Source organism: Mya arenaria, chromosome 11, assembly GCF_026914265.1.
Source record: "Mya arenaria isolate MELC-2E11 chromosome 11, ASM2691426v1".
Lineage (NCBI taxonomy): Eukaryota > Metazoa > Mollusca > Bivalvia > Myida > Myidae > Mya > Mya arenaria.
The window spans coordinates 10,945,331-10,967,811 of record NC_069132.1 but is presented as its reverse complement, the minus strand read 5'-3'; the positions used below and the strand labels follow the sequence as shown (position 1 = coordinate 10,967,811).

Genomic DNA, 22,481 nt, shown 5'->3' with positions numbered 1-22,481 from the left:
TGTGTTCATACAACACCTTAACATAATACTAAAGCTTGATAGTTTTCATGATGTACTTCAGGCTCGGTCTAGTCGTTTCCCCGAATTGCGCAGACCTGCATACCAACAAGGCTACATACAAGTATAGCTACAGCAAAGTGTCGGGGAAACAGAAGCAAAGTCATTTGTAGGCCGCGTAAAATTTCTACGTTTCTTTTTTAGTTGTTGATGTTTACACAGTCAATCTGTCATCTATACATTATTCAAAAATAAATATTATTATTCTAATTAAATTCGTCATGAGACGACATATGATGATGGTGTTGGTGGTGGTGTTGGTGATGATGATGATGATGATGATGATGATGATGATGATGACGACGACGACGACGACGACGATGATGATGATGATGATGATGATGTGGATGATTAGTAGTATATTGTAACCTTTATCCTATTTTCAAGCGAACAGAAGATAAAATTATATTCGTTAAAAAAAGAGATTCCTGCAACATTTACAAATAAAAATAAATAAATTAGGGTTATCTGCTTTATTATAAACTTAATAGGTAAAAGTTCTACTGACGATTTCTGAAATCGAGTATCTATATTTAATACTTGTTATTATAGATATAAAGAGATATATTGTTTTTTCAACCACATAAGCGGCAATAAACAAATCAGGTTTGAAAAAACAACAAACATCACAGGATTTTTTTATCTAAACAAACATCTCTAAAAGGTTTTCTCTGACGACTTATTCAGTATAAAAAGGCCTAATCTTACTCTAAAATTGGTATTGATAATGCTTTCATCACTGCATTTAATACAGTAATCTATATTGCAAGCTGTTTTGGGCATGTTCATTCTTGTCTGCGAGGACCTGTCTTGAATTATTATTGTTTACAAATTGATTAATTCAGCGGACTGAAGATGGATGACAATCTAGAGTTCACAGACGATGAGATCCGTGAGGAGCTTGGCAAGCTGGGATATCCTAATGTACCAGAGAGCCGTTTGGCAGAGTTCAAAAAAGGTTACTTGAAGATTTTTTGCTGTACAGAGTAGTGAAAAATAAATTAACATTAATTGTATGTACCATTCTATCTATCTTTGAATACTGCCGAACCCCTCTTTCGAGTATTACTGGCAGGTGCGCGTCGGACTGTTAGTAAAGTGAAAGAAAGAAATAAAAGATAACATTGTGAGACATGGAATAGAAAAACAAAATCCAGTCATGGTTAAAACATGTTAGTCGTGAGAACATTTTTTAAAAAGTAAAATATGATAGTACGTAAAACTAATATTGTAAGCTTGACACTGCCTGTTTGAACCTATCAAGTTCTGTTGCTGGCAGAGTTGCTACATTGACGGGCAGGCTATTCCAAAGAACTATGCTATGGGGGTAAAAGGACCACTTGTGATAATCGGATTGGACTTGGATTTGCTGAAGGCTATGGGGATGAACGTGCCGGCTAAGTCTGACAGGCTTCTGGATATAGGGTGGAAGGTTAATGGCCACGATGTTGTGTAAGATTTTGAAGAACATGATGAGCCGCATGTCATTTCTGCGATATTCGAGTGACCGCCAGCCAAGGCTGTTTTGCATCTCAGTAACACTTGCAAGAGGGGAATAGTTGTATTTAACCCAGCGGATGGCTCTTCGCTGGATCATTTCGATTTTATTTTTATTTGACTGTGTGTAGGGGCTCCAGACTGTTGATGCATATTCAACTTGCAGGCGAACTAGGGTTTTGTAAGCCATAGCTTTCACAGATTCATTTCTTGTGGTAATGTTACGCTTAAGAAAGCCCAAGGTCTTATTGGCTGTTGCTGTTATTCTTGTAATGTGGGAGTTGTATGAAATATCTGATGAAAGGTCTAAGCCGAGATATTTTGCACAGGGGACAGATTGGAGTGTTTGACCATGGAGTATGTAATTGTGCTTAATGACTTTTTTGTTTTTGGTGATGTGGAGTACTTGACATTAAGAGGGGTTGAACTCCATGTCCCAATCTCTCTCCCATTGTTCCATACATGCCAGATCTTCCTGAAGCATTTGAGAGTCAGACAGTGAATTTATTGTAAGATAAACTGCCGTATCATTGGCAAAAAGTCGTATTTGGGATTGTACTGTAAGGGGAAGTGTATTTATATAGATCAGAAAGCAGAGGGGCCCAAGGACAGAGCCTTGGGGCACACCTGAAGTGACTGGTACTGCTCTAGATTGATCGCCCTCTAGGACAACTGTTTGGTTTCTACCAATAAGAAAAGATCTAGTCCAATTAAGAATCTGGGATGAAACACCATGTTCCTGAAGTGTATATAGAAGTTTAAGATGGTTAACTTTATCGAAAGCTTTCGAAAAGTCTAGCAATATCAGATCTGTCTGTTTCCCTTTTGCCAGATTATTAACAAGAAAGTCTGTCAATTGAAGAAGCTGCGTTTCACAAGAACACCGTTCTTGGAACCCATGCTGGAGGTCGTAAAGAATTTTGTTTTCTGTAAAGTGAGAAGATAGGGCAGACGCAACTATATGTTCGAGAGTTTTGCATAAGATACAGGTCAAAGAAATTGGGCGGTAATTTGCTGGGTCAGTGATGTCTCCTTTCTTAAAAAGAGGGCAAACAAATGCAGAAGTCCAATCAGATGGGATTTTTCCAGAAGACAAGGACTTTTGGAATAAGACTGACACAACATCAGCAATTTCATGGCTTAGTTCTTTTAAGACAACAGGTTTAAGGAGGTCAGGACCAGAGGCCTTCCCAGTGTTAAGGTTTTTGAGAAGTTTTAGAACCCCATTTTTGTCAACAACTATGTCCTTCATGGGGGTGTACTTACAAAACTGCAGGGGGTTTAGGCGACGGAGGTTTTGAAGACATAACTGTTTTAGAGACAATGGGGAAGCTGGAGAGAAAACAGATTGGAACTGTTTGTTGAGGATGTTAGCCTTGTCAGTGTTGTCTGTTTTCAAAGTGCCAGATGTACTATCCATAAGTGGGGAAGATACTTGTGAGTCTTGCTTGGAGTTCTTTATTAGATTGTACAACTTTTTAGTAGAGAATTTGCTCTGATCTCCAGGTTCCAATTTTTCACAGTTTGAGATATCCAATATATTTTCTAGGTATCGGTCATATGACTGCTTAATTTGAATCTTTATAGTACATTTCAATTTCTTAAACTGTTTCCATATTTGGTGGTTTGTTTTATTTTGTTTGACTTTTTGATATAGTTTGTTCCCTTTACGCAATAGCTTTCTAATGGATTTATTAATCCAGGGAAGTGATCTTTTAGGTCGTATATGCTTGATAGGGATATAGGTTGCTATCCCTGTAGATATTGCACTTTTGGACCTCTGCCAAAGCTCCTCAACAGATATTTGTTCATGATTATGAAGGATGTCAACTTTAACTGTAGAGAAATATTTCCTGAATTCAGGCCAGTTAGCTTTGCTGTAAACGCTACATACTCTAGGTTTTTGTTTAAGAGAAGTCGGACGTGCACTAATGCTAGCAGAAACAATATCATGATCTGAGATTCCAGATATAATGTTTACTGATTGTACTAAGGTCGGATTGGAGAGTAGTAAGAGATCTAGGATGTTTCCTTCTCGTGTGTACTCATTAACCATTTGTGTTAGATTAAAGTCACTTAAAATGTCAAGGAACTTGTCATATACAGCATGGTTGTAACCTGCTTGTAAAATTGGGTTATTTTCTGTGTCCCAAGATAGTTTTGACAAGTTGAAGTCTCCAAGTATGATCTTCTGACCTTTAAGTTTTTGAGCAAGCAATAAGGATTTTTCCAATTCATAAATACTATCAATATCAAGTTCATGTGGCTTGTAGAAGCTAGATATATAAATTGGTTTGCTACCTGTGATTTCAAGTTTGATCCAGAGGATTTCACAGTATGTATTCAGATTTGGTTGAACTGATGGAATTAAGTTGTTTTTTACAAGGATAAAGACCCCACCTCCCTTGCCTGATTTTCTATCCCGTCTGAATACTGTATACCCAAGACTTTCAGGAAAAATTTCAGAGGAATAATGGTCAGCAGTAGGCCATGACTCAGTACCGGCCACAATATCTGGGTTTTGGTCTGAAAGAAGGTTATGGAATTCATGTTTCTTCTTAACAATTGACTGGCAATTTACCAATAGAAATTTTAGTTTAGAAGCAAATCTTTTGATGTGTGGGTTTTGAGTTTCTGATTTTTGATTTAGAGGCGTATTTTCATGAGACAGGGCTGAAAAGCTGTTTGTCGAAGAGATTGATAAGATACTGGATGTGATAGAGTGGTTTGAATTATCGCACACTGTGCATGTCCAAGCAAAAGAAGCATCAGTGTGGATTAAGTCCTGGTACCATGAGTGTTCACACCTATAAAGCATGTTTAAGTTACTTTCATCGAATAAACTGGCTTTGCATAGAGTTTTTGTCACACTGGCTTGATTTTTGAAAAATAAATGTTATTATTGACAATAAATGACAGTGTGTTGTGAACATGTTCTAAGTCATTGTTCATAATCCCATCCACAAAATAATCATTTGACACAAAAACTAATTTGCTAACAACATACCGATATCTACTAATGAAGCATTTTTCTTCACGATGGCACATCAATTATCAAAACCTGTTCATATAATCCATCACTTTGCGAATAAATGATTACACTATGCTCATGAAAAATATCACTGAAATGACTTCCCTGTCTCATTTTGACATTAGCATTTATTAAAATATCTGTGTGTTGAGGAAGTACATAACCTGCTGGTGCCCATTAGTCATCCACTCATGAGATTTTGCAGGAAGGTATTTGATTTTACCATTTTAAGTTGTAGAATCCATAATTTTGATGCACATCTATGGAGATTGGACAAAATATATAATGGCCCTTCCTTTTGTGACATAAGCGGCATGTGAGGCATCCGTGTCCTATGGACACATTTCTAGCTATGATATCAGAAGCTATTCAAAGTTTAAGTTGGTGTAAGAAACCTGACTTTATAAGAATTTCCACAGTTGTTCAATTTTCAGAGTACTGCAATTGGTATTTGTTCTGTAATCCAATTTATAACTGGCATTATTGGGGGCCCTTAGTTACAGTCACTTAATTATGTGAAATAATTATTTGAATAAACAGTCAGATGATCTTAACGTGTCTTGTATAATATAGCCACAAAAGTTTGCCTGTTATACTGGATGCTTTTATTTGTTTCAGATCTTGGAAGGTTAATTTCCCATGAGAGAAGCAAAAGTTCACAGAACACCAGTCTTTCATCTCATGTGCCCACAGATACATCCATCAATGGTACGGTCAAGCATGGCATGCATAAATCCGGATAGGCAACTAGTTAACAAGATACAATTAAATACAATTAGCTAGTTTTATAACTGTAACAGTACCTGATAAACCTATGTACAGGGATATATGTACATTGCTTTCATCTCGCAAGCTTATTGCTAGTGTAAAGTTAACTGAATGAAACCTGATATTAGCTGAGGATATTTTGACTATTTGTTGTAGGTATACCATAGTATGGCAGGTTCTTTAAGTAAAAATATTTCCATTTTCTGTGAAATTATCTGAAATTATCTAAAATTATCATCCCTTTTGGTTGCTCACCAAGATTTATTTAAGTTTCTTTGGCTTTCTTTTAAATTCACATTAAAGTTGTAACCTTTTGTACATATTTAAATAAACTGGTCTTTTAATTTGTACCATTTTAAACCAAATAACACTGTATGTCCCATTTTGTTAACCCAGTGCATTAATTAACATGTCATGAGAAAAAGTAGATCTGACGATGCTCGATTTTGATTTGCCTACAGCCTAAAAACAGATCAATTATCATAAAAAAAATTCTAGTTATATTTTGACTTTATGAAAATTAAAAAAATATTTCATTGCAGGAGTAAGAATTGAAGGAAAAACAAGATCACCACTGGAGGAAAGTCCATTGGAAAGACAGGTGCCAGACCTTGCTGCTGATAGAAGACAGGTTGGCTTAGACAATATTAATTCACATTTTATGCTACTGAAAGAGAGCATATTAAAATCCGTCCATCTGGTTTTTCGTGTTCAGGCTGTAACTTTTTCATGCAAGGGCGGGATTTAAAAAAAGCTAATCACATGACATGTGTTCAGTATATCAAGAAATCATGTTGCGTGCAAGACCCACGTCACTACCTCAAAGGCAGTGGTCGAAATTAACACAAGCCCGCAAGCCCTGCACTGGTAAAATGCTATCCGGGCTTGCTCAAATTCTGAATTTTATGTAGCAGGGCTTGTTAAAAAATTTGATGCCAAGTCATAGTATAATAATTCGGGCTTGTTCACCCAAAACTCTAACTTCGATGACTGCAAAGGTCAAGGTCACACAGGTTACCATTATGGAATGCTGCTTTTATGCATAAACAGAATAGTTGATAGTGTCCTGGCTGTAACTTGGTATTTGGTACATAAAGACAACGTCTCGCATGCAAGACTCACAACCCTTCATCAAATACAAGGTCTCACTTACAGATACTCATTATGGAATGCTGCATATATGCACATAAGAGTATAGTTGGTCTTGTCTGGTCTGTAAATTTGTTATGCAGAAGGATTTTAAAATTACTTGGCACATGTGTTGTGTACATTAAGATGACATGTCACATGCAAGACCAAGGCCCCTACCTCAAAGGTTATGGCCACACTTACAGTAGTATTGATTTATTATACGAGATACTTGTGTTGGCATTACATTTGTTATACAAGTATTAAGACACAAGCTTAAAAGAAATTTTAAGGGTCAGCATAATCATGTTCAGCTATTAAAATATACTAATATTCCAGTTTAACATATAAATACTATCGTTGTACAGTACTGCCAATGGCGAACAGGAAAGGAGAACCAGGGTCGTCCTGAGTCCCCCAAGGATGTCCACCACATCCCCCGGAAGCCCGATGCCAAGTTTAGCATGTATGAACCCGAGGCTGACCTCTCACAGTATTCCCTAAGAGACGATGTGTCAGAGACAGACTCTGAGAGGAGAATGGTGAAAAGAAAAGTACTCAGGTATGCTTCAGATGTTAATTTTGGGTTGAACCTGTTGAATGATCTTACACATTTCATGAATTTTTACATGACTGAAGTATTGAATTGCCAGAAAAAATACTAAAATGTATCTTATAAAACATCAGTTGTCAGGTGTGTCCATTTTTAAAGAAAAACAGTTGGTATATTGTCATAGCCTTGAGTCTTTGTCATAACTATAAAAAACAGTCATGATATTCAAATGAAACTTAATTCATTTGTTGCCAGAGACAAAATGCTCTGACATGTACAGCATGGTCCCTAACTTTGGCTTGAATAAATGTTGAGTTATGTCCCTTTTAACCTGAAAAACAACAGAAGAGCATTTGATCTGAGACACCTTTGCTATAATTCATAATGAACTGAAATTTATCAACTACTGTTATCTATGAAAATCACGTTGATCTTGTTTTAAAACATGCAAGTTACTCATATACATGTACTATTATTTGAATATTTTGTTTTTAGGAAAGATAAAGATGGATCAAAGCATGTTGACGAGTCAATGACAGAAAGTGATTTTGGTAAGTTTTACTTTTTATTGATATCAAAAAGATATATTCAATAGCATATATCTAATCTTGTGTCAATTCGTCAATCTGATACTGGTATTAAAAGCAGCTTATTTACTTGAGAGTCATTGTAAAACATACTGTATGTATTTCAGGGAGTATCCAGGATATAAATGAGCGACTACGGGAGTTGGGTATTATTGACAGAGTAGATTTCTTCAGCAAAAGAAGACCACAGTCATCAAGATCAGAGGTAATGCATGGGGTTGAAAAGAGCTGACCTTATGAAATGTCAGTTGACAGGAGTCAACAATTTTAAGGGGTTTGATTGACAGATTCATAATAAAAATTGATATGAAATATAGAAATCAATATTAATCATCTTTTTTGCACAGCAAAGTTATTTTTATATCATATTATATATTGTCCATGAAATTATGTACAGGGTGATGTGTTAGCAGTCTGAATTTATGACTATATGCCTACATTTGGCCTTCAAAGATTTATAGAAACTTGACTTACAGGTAATATAAGTATTAATTAGCATTTAATTGTTGTTTTTATTTCAGCCTCCCTACAGACTGTCACCAGACGACCCCAGACCATCCTCAGGTATTGCCTACATTTATTTTGATTTACTATGTATATCCTCTTTCAGATTAACAAATACACATGTCACAAAAAGCATATGATTTGTGTAAGGATTAAACATATAAGCAATACATTGGCGCCTTTAAAACTTGAGACTTTGTGGCCTAGTAGCTACTTATTGAATTTCCATTTATAAAGGCTAATATTTTCTTATCTGTACACAAATCATATGATTTTTTGTTTTGTTTTGATCATTCAAGTCAAATAAGTTAAACATAATAATGCATTAAAATTAACACCTTTCTTTTGTGCATCTATCAAGTGTATAACTATAATGTTTCCCATTCACATTTAGGCGATCTCATTCATCAGAGGGTTAACAATGATAAATCTAACGCATAGTTTCATCGCTCTGGTGTACAATGAATGGGTCTTGTAAAAGAAATGCCAAACAGAACTCATCATTATACATAACCAGTGTAAATGTGTTACACAATAATGTGTAATTTACAGTCATCTTGAGAAAACCTGAGCACCCGCACACCAGGAATATAAAGAAAACTGACCCAGTAGCACGATATCAGCAGTTCCGTCAAAGCTGGAGCGCACAGAGAGCTCCTGGGGAGAAGAATCACAAAAACCTGCGCTGGAATGTCCGCGAACAGATGCTGGCACAGGATGTGGTCTATGAGAAGGTATGACTGTTGTCTTGTGTAGAATACAGAATTAACTAAACATTTGATGATAGAACCATGATCATATTATTAAAATTAATTTCATGAGGTATAGCGAAAAACATATAAAACAAAGCTATATAAAGGTGCACTATACAATAAATTAATTTACTAAGTCAAATAAAAAATATATTGCAAAAGTGTTGCTTAGTGAATAATATAGCTGAATGCCATTGCTTGTCTGTTGATGTTCCTTCCTTCGCACAGGTATAACTTGACCATTATTATAGGCTTATAGCCATACTTATTGACCTTGCTATACATGTGCATATTGTTTCTGGCAACCATGAAGTATCATTGAATATATTAGGTTCAAGTTTTTGTACTTTGACGCTTAAGACGACACCAAGGCTATGATAAAACCTTGGAATGTTTTATACTTATTGTGCATTTTTTTTAACATTACTGCTTTTATAGTCAATTGACAAACACGAGTCTTTTACAATTTACAAGAGAACCTATACTACTGTCTACAGATTCATTACAGTGAATCAACTCATTCCAACATGATTCTGTCTGCCATTCATTGTCTTAATCATTCCGTCTGCCATTCATTGTCTAAATCATTCTGTCTGCAATACATTGTCTTAATTCTTTGATACTTATTTGTATTTCAGAAGCCACACCGAGTGTTTGTCCCCAACAAGTATACGGTTCCCTCAGACAAGAAGCGACAGAGTCTACGCTGGCAAATCAGGACAGACATGGCTCAAGGCCAGTTACCACATCACGGCTTCTACGCGGAATACTGACACTCAACATGGGGTTGACATCCTCTGTGTAGGACGAGCGTTTATGACCAAAACAAAAATAAACGTTTTGCTCCATATGGACCATTTAAGGGACCTAGCCAATAGATGTGTTTCTACATTATATGTCAGTAGTGCTAGGACCTGTCTGAAAAATTCATTCAATATGTGACTGTGATACAAGAAATGACCCCTGAAGTTGTAAATAATTAATATACCTTTGAAGATATGTACCATTACCATGCTAATGTATATAATACTTGGTATGTCAAATACATGTACTGTTAAAATCATATTGCAAAACAGATCTTTATTTATTTATTGTTCTTTGTACATTGTGTTTTAAATTTTGAGTATTGTTACTCATTTTGTAACATTTAATTAAAGGCAGCAATTTAAATGTACATGTATGGTATGATGTTATACTTTATGGCAAAATTTTAAGAACATAATTATTAGCCTTGTAAAAAACTGTTGATAGTTTGAATTCATTAACACAAGTGGAAACTGTGTTATACATTTCCAATTGATCTAAGGAAAAGTGCATAAACAAGTACAGGTAAATTTATTGATTCATAACTTATTTATTTTTGCTTTATTTTTTATAGATCTGATCTTTCATACACTGAAATGGCAAACCATTCTTAAAAGCATACACTGCATTTTTTTATGTTGTCTTTTAAAATAAATATTGTAAGGTTGCAATGATATTGTTCTTTCCCACTTAAGTATGGCATTACATCTTATTATGCACCTGTTCATTAACTTTCATCACAGTAAATCTCTCATCATGTTGCATTTACTATCAGATTCTGGAACTGCTGGCATATATACAACTGGGTCAGTATTGTCTGCAATGAAGCAGACTTTAGGCACACATTGCACAACACTACTGAGATCAAATTTAAAATTGAGCATCAAAGAGTTGAATAAGCAGCAATCCTGTTGTGTTCAAGTCCCAGTTTCTTCATATAGTTGGTCACACTCTGCATCAAGCACTCCTTTAAATACACTGTAGTGGTGGTTGAGCCCGGGCTGCACATGCACCTTGTGTCTTGTGCCCAGTCCCCCCTCAGGGTCACTGCTGCCATAGTACACACGCTCCACACGAGAGTGGACTAGCGCCATGGCACACCTGAAGTGAGGAAAGTTGCAATAGGGCAAAAAGAGTAACCAGTATAAACAAAATAGCACAACAAAAAATTCTTCTGCAGTCACCTGCCAATTACCAATGTTTATCAGTTTATCCAAAGCAGTATTAGATAAATGGATGGGGTTGAAGAGTTGATTACTACAATCAGAAGCAAATCAGCAAAATGTTAGAAACTCACATGACGCACGGCTCCCTGGTGATGTACATGTGGTAACCAGTACACAGGTATGGCCCTGTTGTCTTGTCTGTAGCATCAGTACTGCTGGTGTTGTCCCTTATATCAGATTGAGTCCACTGGAAGTCAGAGTCTGCAATTCGGAATAGACAAGAGTATTTAAAACCTAAGATATTTGAGAATGCAGACAATTTGTGTCTTGAATTGCAGTAATGTTTTAAAAACAAGAGCTGTCACAGAGACAGCGCGCTCGACTATTTCGCCGCTTTTCCGTGTATGGATTAAAAAGTTTTGGCGAAACATGCATGGATTACTGTTAGATTAGATTTCAATGCAATACATGATGTGCTGAGATATTTACATATATTGAATGGAAAATATTTGAGGTGGTACGCAAACTTTAACGTATATTCTAAATAGAAAAAGGGGCATAATTTTGTCAAAATGATTGATAGAGTTATCTCCTCCTGTGTACCGGTTGGGGCATGATGGTGAACAAGTGTGCAAAGTTTCAAAGCCAGATGTCAATGGACTTTGAAAATATTTGAGGTGGTACGCAAACTTAAACATAAATTCTTAGTTGAAAAAGGGGCATAATTTTGTCAAAATGCTTGATAGAGTTACCTCCTCCTGTGTACAGGTTGGGGGCATGATGTTGAACAAGTGTGCAAAGTTTCAAAGCCAGATGTCAATGGACTTTGAAAATATTTGAGGTGGTACACAAACTTTAACATAAATTCTAAGTTGAAAAAGGGGCATAATTTTGTCAAAATGCTTGATAGAGTTACCTCCTCCTGTGTACAGGTTGGGGGCATGATGTTGAACAAGTGTGCAAAGTTTCAAAGCCAGATGTCAATGGACTTTGAAAATATTTGAGGTGGTACGCAAACTTTAACGTAAATTCTAAGTAAAAAAGGGGCATAATTTTGTCAAAATGCTTGATAGAGGTACCTCCTCCTGTGTACGGGGTGGGGGCATGATGTTGAACAAGTGTGCAAAGTTTCAAAGCCATGTGTCAATATTTGAGGTGGTACACAAACATTTACAAAAACTTAAGCATAAGTTGTTACGCCGACGCTCGGGTGACTAAGATAGCTCTCCTTATTCTTCGAATAGTCGAGCTAAAAATTAAACAAGAGCTGTCACAGAGACAGCGCTCGACTATTCCGCCGCTTTTCAATGTAAGGATTGAAAAGTTTTGGCGAAACATGCATGGATCACTGTTAGATTAGATTTCAATGCAATACATGGTGTGCTGAGATATTAACATAAATGTGGTTCCATGCAAAATTTAACGAGAATTTCTAAGTCTAATAATAAAGGGCCATTATTTGCAAAATACAGTTATCTAACTTGGGTTTTCAATTAAGTTGGGTGGTTGAATACTATTGTATAAAGTCTCAATGCAATACAACAAATAGTTGCTGAGATATTATCCTATGTGTGCTAACATGCAAGACCTTAACCAGAATTTCTAAGTCGCATAATAAAGGGGCAAAAATTATATATTATAAAAGATAGAGTTATCTTACTTGATTAAATAAGAAGGTTAAATAGATGGGAGCCTGTGTGTAAAGTTTCAATGCAGTACATGATGTATTCGCTGAGGTATTGACTTGAAAGTGGTTACAATTGCAAAACCTTAACCAGAATTTTCTATGTCGAATAAAAAAGGGGCCATTATTTTAATTTAATGCAAACTGGAGTTATCTTACTTGGTTATTTAAGTAGATTGGATGGTTGAGTACCATTAGATAGAGTCTCAATGCAATCCATCAAGTAATTGCTGAGCTATTAACCTATGTGTGCTTACATGCAAAACCTTAACCAGAATTTCTAAGTCAAATAATAAAGGCCCATAATTTGCATTATATTCAAAAAAAGTGTTATCTGGGAATACATGTCTAATGTTTCAATGCAATACATGATATATTTGCTGAGATATTGACTTAAAGGTGGTAACATGCAAAACCTTAACCAGAATTTCTAAGTCGAATTATAAAGGGCAATTATTTTGCATTAAATGCAAACTAGAGTTATCTAACTTGGTTAATTAAGTAGGTTGGATGGTTGACTACCATTGTATAAAGTCTCAATGCAATACCTCAAGTAGTTGCTGAGATATTAACCTATGTGTGCTTACACGCAAAACCTTAACCAGAATTTCTAAGTCGAATAATAAAGGGCAATTATTTGCATTAAATGCAAACTAGAGTTATCTCACTTGGTTAATTTAGTAGGTTGGATGGTTGAGTACCATTGTATCAAGTATCAATGCAATACCTCAAGTAGTTGCTAAGATATTAACCTATGTGTGCTTACACGCAAAACCTTATTTATTATGTTAGATAGTTGGGAAATACATATCCAAAGTTTCAATGCAATAACTGATGTATTTACTGAGATAATGACTTAAAGGTGCTTACATGCAAAACCTTAACCAAGGTGTGACGCCAACGCCGCCAGGGTGAGTAGTATAGCTCTCCTTATTCTTCGAATAGTCAAGCTAAAAATCATAAAGATACCAATGATGCTATGCAGGGTTACCAACAACGTTCCATGAAAAGTCAGCTTTAAAAAACAATCAAGGACAGTGAAACTAAAACTAGAAATATGTCCACAGGACACAGATGCCCCAACATGCTGCATTTGACACAAACACTTGGTCCTATATTTTGTCCATTTTCCATAAATGTATATCAAAATGATGAGTTCCACAATTTAATATGATTTATAATTTTGATCAAGTTAAACAAGTCTAAAAAATGCCATTTTTTGCTAATTCAAGGGACAAAACTCTGGTTGTACTATGTGCAGCTCAAAAAAACAACTTCATCATCTAAATAACATTCCGCCAAGGTTTCTTGATTCTAGGTGAAATAATTTAGTAGTTTTGACTGACACAAGTCCAGAAATGCCAATGTTGATCATTCAAGGGCCATAACTATGATTTTACTAAGTGCAGCGGGAAACAAACCCCAGGTGCACAACTAACTCATCTCAACAACATTCCCCTAAGGTTCTAAATTCTAGGTCTAATAGTTTTGGAGTTTTGAATGACAAGTTCGCATCGGACAGAATCACGATCAGACGTATTGATGAATGTGAATGTTCTCACATACAAAACTCATTAGGTATTTTCCCAATACTCGCATTATTAAAATAAACCCACTTATGCCCTACTAACCCCAACTTACCCTCAACAACAAGCGCTACCTGACAAAATTATTTTCTATAAGGAGTGAAGGAACTAAAACCAAATAGATATCCATTTGTGTGTGTGTGTGTAGATGGACGCACAAACAGACAAGGGCAACTCTATATCCCCCCATTAGTGTGGGCATAAAAGTGAGGTGAATTACAAAACCAAGCATCAAGCTAATCATGATTTGGTCAGGGATTTTTTTTTGTCTTAGCGCAACCCCATATAACACTGGATTAAAGGCAGATCACATTGAACCTGAGGCAGAACATCCCTACCATGGGAATACTCCCACATGCCGCCACCTTGGCTACGGGCAACCATGTCAACGGCCACCATGGTGCAGTGCTGGAGAGGGTGACAACCCCGCATGTCATATGCCTGCGCCACAATGTGTCCCCTCACAGGATCCACTAACAATGCACCCACTGGCAACTGGAAGTGCAAAGATGTGTACCTTGTCAATAACTGTATTTATTGCCATCCCGAAAACTGAATAAGAAGTTCAAAAATAATTGACACTAACAAAATGCCAAATTCAGATAAACCATGAATGCTCAGAAGAAATTAAGTGAATTCATTCAAATTGGAGTCCTGTGTTTTGGTTGCTTTTAAGGATTAAATTACATTTCAATTAACTGGAATGTACCGTAATATTTATCTAACGGCAGACAGCATATGGTAACATGATAAACAAGGAAAACAGTAATCAATAATGGATCAGGAATACCGACACCTTTATAAATCATAACAAGAGATGTTAGTGAAACATTTATGCCCCCTTGGGAGCCAAATTGTTAGTAGGATTTGGACACTTAAATAAAATATGGACAATCAGAAAACCTTTTTTCAGCTTACAGTCACACTGACCTTGACCTTTGACCCACTGACCTCAAAATCAATAGGGTTCATCTGCTGGTCATGACCAATAAGCCTACCTAGTATGAGGTCCCTGGGTCAAAGCGTTCTCAAGTTATTGATCGGAAACCGTTTTTCATGTTAAGGTCACACTGACCTTGACCTTTGACCCACTGACCTCAAAATCAATAGGGTTCATCTGCTGGTCATGACCAATACACCTACCAAGTATGAGGTTCCTGGGTCAAAGCGTTCTCAAGTTATTGATCGGAAACCGTTTTTCATGTAAAGGTCACACTGACCTTGACCTTTGACCCACTGACCTCAAAATCAATAGGGTTCATCTGCTGGTGATGACCAATACACCTACCAAGTATGAGGTCCCTCGGTCAAAGCGTTCTCAAGTTATTGATCGGAAACCATTTGGTATTCCGACCGACCGACAGACAGACCGACCGACCGACCGACATGTGCAAAACAATATACCCCACTTTTTTCAAAAGGGGGCATAAATATAACTTCTGTACAAAAACAATTACAAGTACTACCTGATTACTAATTTTTGCCATTTTCGCCATTTTTATTGCCTCCTTCATGTAATTGCTGATAGTATTCAGTTCTGACTTGGTAAAGAAGGTGCCATTTAGTAGCTTGGTAATCCTACAAAAGTTGGAAACACTCACATGTACATAAATTATATCTAGAGACCCAAGCTTGAAACTTAATAACAAATCTTAAATAACTATCAGGTCATTCTTAATTTTCTTTACATATTTTTTTTTATTCATAAAAATGCATGATTATTTAGCCTGCCTATTTTGCACATAATCAAGTTATAGTTGATAATAATAAACCCACAACATTACACAGAAATCACTTATTGAATTTATTCAATGAAAGCTTCATCTACTTACAATTTGTTTTCATGGAAATTGACTGGCCATAGAGCCACACAGTCCTGGAACTGCGAGCGTGTGAGAGGGGCAGTGACAGGAACCTTCAATGCACCCACAGGCCCCAGGTGGGCGGAGACTGGGGCCAGGGTCTCCTCCAGGTGGGCTCTGTCAATCACTGAGGTCTCACACAGAAGGACGTGAACACTGGAACTCTCTGATGATATTTTTAAAAGATTTTTATTTTTTTTTATTTTTAATTATGAAGCACATGACACATGCATTCACTGTCAACAAAAATTAAAACTGTTTCTTAATAAAAAGCTGAGAATATTTAGTACAACTATTGCATACATCTTGGTTTACAGATTTTTTGTTTTATTTAAATCAGTTATAACCAATGTATAACTGTATATTTTTGACAATAAGAAATAATAATGAACCTATTGGCACAACCTTTAGATGACTTGATTCTCTTTATATGTGGAAATTTCTCCAGTGGATATGTTTCAGAAAGAAACCTGAAAGCATATATACATACCGGTAATAAATAAAATGAATAATATCAAATGAATTAAGGGCGTGAGAGAAATGTCTATTGAAAGTGGGTGAATACAGTTTATTGTTAATACACTTATATCAGATGGTTTAAACTTTTCATGTCAACATCAAAATAATGTAGAAAGTATTTTTTTATGAAAGGTGTGCCATACGTAGTGGGTTTACCTCAATACTTCTGAAATTTTCTTCTTTTCCTTTACCAGACCCACAAAAAAGTTCACTGGAGAAAATATACAGAAAATATTAAGTTAAACAAAAACAATAGCTGCCAGCTACTAAGTAATGGTTAAAGGTTGTTAGTACATGTATGTACAAAATTATTTTGTTAGATGCGACACAGTCACATAACCATTTATTTTCTGTAAAGACATACTTACAACCTTTAAGTGGACAAACAACAGTCTGTTTATATAGATATCAGTCACCTGATTTATATCAGTTATGGCTGACTGCTGATATAGTGATATACTGAAATAAATGTATTGGCAAATTTGAAGTATACTGCCTTCTCACTGGACAAAAAATATGTACACCACTAAGAGGTGTCAGTTTCTTAGTAAGCATTTAAGCTAAAATGAACTTTGCAATAAATCTAGGTTATTTACCATTTTTTTATTCCTTACCATCACAAAAACTATGACTAGTATATGACAATATACAGTAAAATATCTGTTAACAAATGTAGAAACATACATTTCAAGTGAAAATATATTTTTATGTGGCAGTTTTAAGAAATTGTGAAATATAATGTGTTTTTGACCATGGATTTAACAAACATGAAAAAATACATATCATGTACAGAAAATAAGAGTCTGACATGAGTCAGACATATTTAGTACAGTATAATTATGTGTGTCACTGATACGAGGCAACATTTTTATATATTTAATAAACTGAAAATGAAATCAGTAAATCAGGTTAATGCAGATCATTGTACTCATACTACATACCTGTTCTGACAGGTGATAAGTACTTTTCTTCAAGCACTGGCTGGATGTTGTCCATTAACTCTGATAAAGTTCCCTCAATAAAATCTGTTTTAAACCGTTTCATTCTGTTAGCCTCCATGTCTGAAGGTCATTCACATGCTGGATAATACTGTTAAAAAACAGATCAGGCTATTAATGGATGGAATAGTTCCAAAACATTCTGATTCATGACTGTTCATCCTCAAATGCAATTGTTAGTAATACTTTTTTTTTTCACTGTATTGAGAACGTGAGGTGAACGAGTTGTGAAACTTTGATGTTTTAATTCCTTCAAAATGCATATATTATATACTAATACAGTAACATCAGCATCCCTTTGGAGATCAGAAGAAGCTACAAGTATTTATTTGATGAAGCTAATACACATAAATTTTAGTGGTTGAAATAGACACTGATTAATGACAGGAGTCAGTAAAAAACGATTTCTTCTCAGTATAATTATTATAATAGATTCAATTTCATTGTGAAAACAAGAGGCACATCAGTGCCTGTGCTCCACTGGCCAAAAGGTTCAAGCAAAGACCACCTAACGAACATTTTCGTCAAGTTTCATAGAAATACAATCATCAATTTTTGAGGAGAAGTTATTTAAAAAATTTTTTTACTTTAATAGCTCTGGCTGCCATGTTGTGCAGTGGACCGAAATGATTTGGGCAATTTGAGTAAAGGAGCACCAAACAAACATTTCTGTCAAGTTTTATCGAAAAAAGGTCATCGGTTTCGACGACAAGTCGTATAAAGTTTTTTTATTTTTTAGCTCTGGCAGCCATGGTGTGCAGTGGACTGGAACCATTTAACAAATTTTGGTTAATGACCATCCAAGGAACATTTCTGTTAAGTTTCATCAAAATCTGATCATCGGTTTCTGAGAAGATGTTTTTTAAAGGTTTTTCTATTTTTTTGCCCTGGCAGCCATGTTGTGCAGCGGACCGGAACCATTTGAGCAATTTTGGTTAAGGACCACCCAAGGAACAATTCTGTCAAGTTTCATCAAAATCTGCCTATCCGTTTCAGAGGAGATGTCGTTTAAAGATTTTGCTATTTTTAGCTGTGGCGGCCATATTGTGCAATGGACCAGAACCATTTGAGCAATTTTAATAAAGGACCACCCAAGGAACATTACTGTCAAGTTTCATCAAAATCTGCCTAACCGTTTCAGAGGAGATGTCGTTTAAAGATTTTGCTATTTTTAGCTCTGGCGGCCATATTGTGCAATGGACCGGAACCATTTGAGCAATTTTGGTAAAGGACCATCCAAAGAACATTTCTGTTATGTTTCATCAAAATCTGATCATCGGTTTCTGAGAAGATGTTCTTTAAAGGTTTTTCTATTTTTTTGCCCTGCCAGCCATGTTGTGCAGCGGACCGGAACCATTTGAGCAATTTTGGTTAAGGACCACCCAAGGAACAATTCTGTCAAGTTTCATCAAAATCTGCCTATCCGTTTCAGAGGAGATGTCGTTTAAAGATTTTGCTATTTTTAGCTGTGGCGGCCATATTGTGCAGCGGACCGGAACCATTTGAGCAATTTTGGTTAAGGACCACCCAAGGAACAATTCTGTCAAGTTTCATCAAAATCTGCCTATCCGTTTCAGAGGAGATGTCGTTTAAAGATTTTGCTATTTTTAGCTGTGGCGGCCATATTGTGCAATGGACCAGAACCATTTGAGCAATTTTAATAAAGGACCACCCAAGGAACATTACTGTCAAGTTTCATCAAAATCTGCCTAACCGTTTCAGAGGAGATGTCGTTTAAAGATTTTGCTATTTTTAGCTCTGGCGGCCATATTGTGCAATGGACCGGAACCATTTGAGCAATTTTGGTAAAGGACCATCCAAAGAACATTTCTGTTATGTTTCATCAAAATCTGATCATCGGTTTCTGAGAAGATGTTCTTTAAAGGTTTTTCTATTTTTTTGCCCTGCCAGCCATGTTGTGCAGCGGACCGGAACCATTTGAGCAATTTTGGTTAAGGACCACCCAAGGAACAATTCTGTCAAGTTTCATCAAAATCTGCCTATCCGTTTCAGAGGAGATGTCGTTTAAAGATTTTGCTATTTTTAGCTGTGGCGGCCATATTGTGCAATGGACCAGAACCATTTGAGCAATTTTAATAAAGGACCACCCAAGGAACATTACTGTCAAGTTTCATCAAAATCTGCCGAACCGTTTCAGAGGAGATGTCGTTTAAAGATTTTGCTATTTTTAGCTCTGGCGGCCATATTGTGCAATGGACCGGAACCATTTGAGCAATTTTGGTAAAGGACCACCAAAGGAACATTCCTGTGAAGTTTTGTCAAAATCCGCTTATCAGTTTCAGAGGAGATGTCGTTTAAAGTAAAAGTTTACGCACGCACGCACGCACGCACGCACTCACGACGGACAATCTGTGACGACATAAGCTCCATGGCCTTCGGCCAGTGGAGCTAATAACAAGTCATTGTTAACCTTTCTGTTTACTGCACCTGTAATAAAAAGGAAAAGATTTCCTCAGTTTCTATCTCATCAAATGAAAAAGTAAAAACATTTTTATGAATATTATAAGTGTATTCCAAATAAAACTCATGAATATTAGAATCATGTTCATATTAATGTATGCAGTAGCTTCACTGTCACAACATTATCAAAGGCCTGAAGCCATTGACAGGGCTTAATTTCAATCCACATGTACTGTAATGGTATTCGAAGTTCATATACACTACGACAAATTTCTAATTAACCACTTAGTTTTTATATTTTAGGAAAAATATTCGGAGAAAAATACTTATAACCAAATGTAAGGTTAATACAATTTATTCCTTTATACATAAAACAATCTTCATTGAAATATGATCACAGGAACAAACTTAACAGAGAGGGTTAACATTGACACCCTTAAAACAAACACTGCAAGATCAAATCACGTCGTATTTGATTTTGTTTTAATACTTTGTATTTCCACCTGCTGCGGCAATTACAGCGAGGCACCTTGTCCTCATTGATATAATGTATCTGTGAATATACGGTTGTGGAATGGCTGCCCAAATCTGATGAATAACACCCGTGAGCACCCTGAAATTTGGTTGCAGCGGCTGGGCAAGCACCTTGCGCTTCCAAAAGGTCCCACACATGCTCAATCGGATTTAAATCCGGACTTTTTGCAGGCCATTGGAGTATCTGCACATAGTTTGCTACAAGCATAACTTGTGTGCTTCTAGCCGCGTGAGACGGTGCGTTTTTCTGTACCTACATCATACCGCGATTGGCACGGATATGAGGTAGAAGAAACGGCCAAATGACGTCATTTTGATAACTCATCGCGTTCATGTTTCCTTGAATGGGTACAATTGGGATTTTCTATCCAATCAGTTTCAACCCTAGGAATTGTTTACGAATGTTTTTACGTCAATAAGAATCACGTCAAGATTGATATAAACAAACATGTTTCTGTCAATATTTTGCTATTTATAACAAATAATAACACATATTGCAACTTTTATAACAACGCGTAATATACCGTCTGATGGGGGTGATGGCACGAATCATTCCGATGGCTTGCGCGCGTTCTGCAATGCTCATTCTCGTCATATTTAATGTTTTTCATAAAAGACAATCCCTGAAGAATTCATTCCCACCATATTCAACTGCCGTGCACGAGAAACATGAGCCCATAGGCTATTTTCGCACCTACCGTTCCGCATGGATGACTTTGTACATCATTACATGTTTTCTTTGAGTAAATCGATAGATTGGTGTGTTTAATACAAAAATAACCAAACATTAGATTTATTGATTAAAAATGACGAATAGCATTATTTTTTACATGGTGGTCAATTAGAAATTCGTCGAAGTGTATACATGTATAATTAACAAATTTAAGAATTAAACACCTATTCAGATTGACACTCACTGGCAAGCCTACTACCACCTAGTTAAGGCTTTCATAGCTGTATATGTCGCTTTCTTTTCTTTTTTTCTGACTTTGATTAGCTAACTACTACCGAATAAAATGTTTCCATTTCTCAGAGAATATCCTAAATTGAGAAAATACTTTGCAACTTGGTTTTGAACACAACTCAAAGTTTTCATAGCATTAAAGAGTAGATACCTTATTTATCCAATGCATGGTTATTTAATATGCATGATTAAGAATTAAAAGCATCGTCTCATATTCACAAATTACTAAAAATACACAAACGTCGATTGTTATACACGGGCGCAGCCATATTTGCAGCAGTCAACAGTGTGCTAAGAAGCCATAACTCAACATCTCAGTTGGGCCTCATCGTGAGATTTTGGTTCTGATGTGTTTTCGTCGTAGATGAATACAATGGTTTTTGACATACATATTTGACCAATCGAAGGTTGTAAATAAACGTGGTGTTTAAAAACAATCTTGATCTTTATTAACATTGAATTCCTGTATAAACATATTAAATGTAGGCTACAGTATGTAAGGGTTTTGTAACAAAACCTGATTTTTTTTTCGAGTTCATAGTTTTCAGTAATATATCACATGAACTTTAAATTATAAATGCTGATGCCAAAATATGTTGCCAGTAAAATGTCCGTCAGGTAACGATCTTCATATTTACGTTTAAAAACTTAATTCGATGCATTTATTTTTGATATTTTTTAATAATGCCATATGTGTTATTTCATGGAATGAACATTATATTGCACGTATCGTACGATCTCTTTTTCCAAACGATAATTCTAAGAAGTAATTTTATTTATTTTCGATTGTCTCTTTTGACTCATTTGATATGATTTAGACAGTAAAATGTTCTATTAAATTGACGTTGAATTAATAATTTACTGACATTCTTATTCTATGATATTTTATCAACATAGTATGTGAAATAAGATAATAATTCATAATAACAAAATTTTACCCAAAGTTGAGGTAAACAACGTAGTAATTAACATTTACTAAATATTAGATTGTCATTGAAACCGAAATAAAGAAATAAAAACAATTTATTACGAAATATGAATTGATATTTCGAAATAATACCATCAT

General features: G+C 35.8%; 2 protein-coding genes across 8 annotated transcripts; one reads left to right on the top strand and one right to left on the bottom strand.

The window, feature by feature from the left end:
• Positions 1–457: 457 nt before the first annotated feature.
• On the top strand, positions 458–10,348 carry LOC128208069 (centriolar and ciliogenesis-associated protein HYLS1-like). Of its 4 annotated transcripts, none has more exons than XM_052911391.1 (10): positions 458–548; positions 903–1,015; positions 5,204–5,293; positions 5,896–5,984; positions 6,850–7,043; positions 7,530–7,585; positions 7,729–7,826; positions 8,143–8,185; positions 8,678–8,859; positions 9,516–10,348. In XM_052911391.1, the coding sequence occupies exons 2-10, from the start codon at positions 913–915 to the stop codon at positions 9,648–9,650; spliced, it is 990 nt and encodes a 329-aa protein (XP_052767351.1). In that variant the 5' UTR covers positions 458–548; positions 903–912; the 3' UTR covers positions 9,651–10,348. The 4 variants fall into 4 exon arrangements, with proteins under 4 accessions (XP_052767351.1, XP_052767354.1, XP_052767352.1 ...); XM_052911394.1 differs by lacking the exon at positions 458–548 and adding an exon at positions 645–663; XM_052911392.1 differs by lacking the exon at positions 458–548 and adding an exon at positions 652–721.
• Positions 10,302–21,710, bottom strand: LOC128208068 (probable inactive tRNA-specific adenosine deaminase-like protein 3). 4 transcript variants are annotated; one of them, XM_052911387.1, is made up of 10 exons: positions 21,567–21,701; positions 19,928–19,944; positions 17,440–17,587; positions 16,655–16,709; positions 16,385–16,449; positions 15,950–16,145; positions 15,584–15,695; positions 14,456–14,612; positions 10,979–11,108; positions 10,302–10,782 (listed from the first exon to the last, which is right to left on the bottom strand). In XM_052911387.1, the coding sequence occupies exons 3-10, from the start codon at positions 17,555–17,557 to the stop codon at positions 10,599–10,601; spliced, it is 1,017 nt and encodes a 338-aa protein (XP_052767347.1). In that variant the 5' UTR covers positions 17,558–17,587; positions 19,928–19,944; positions 21,567–21,701; the 3' UTR covers positions 10,302–10,598. The 4 variants fall into 4 exon arrangements, with proteins under 4 accessions (XP_052767347.1, XP_052767346.1, XP_052767348.1 ...); XM_052911386.1 differs by lacking the exon at positions 19,928–19,944 and having other exon boundaries at positions 21,567–21,710; XM_052911388.1 differs by lacking the exon at positions 19,928–19,944 and having other exon boundaries at positions 21,657–21,676.
• Between the last annotated feature and the right edge of the window lie 771 nt (positions 21,711–22,481).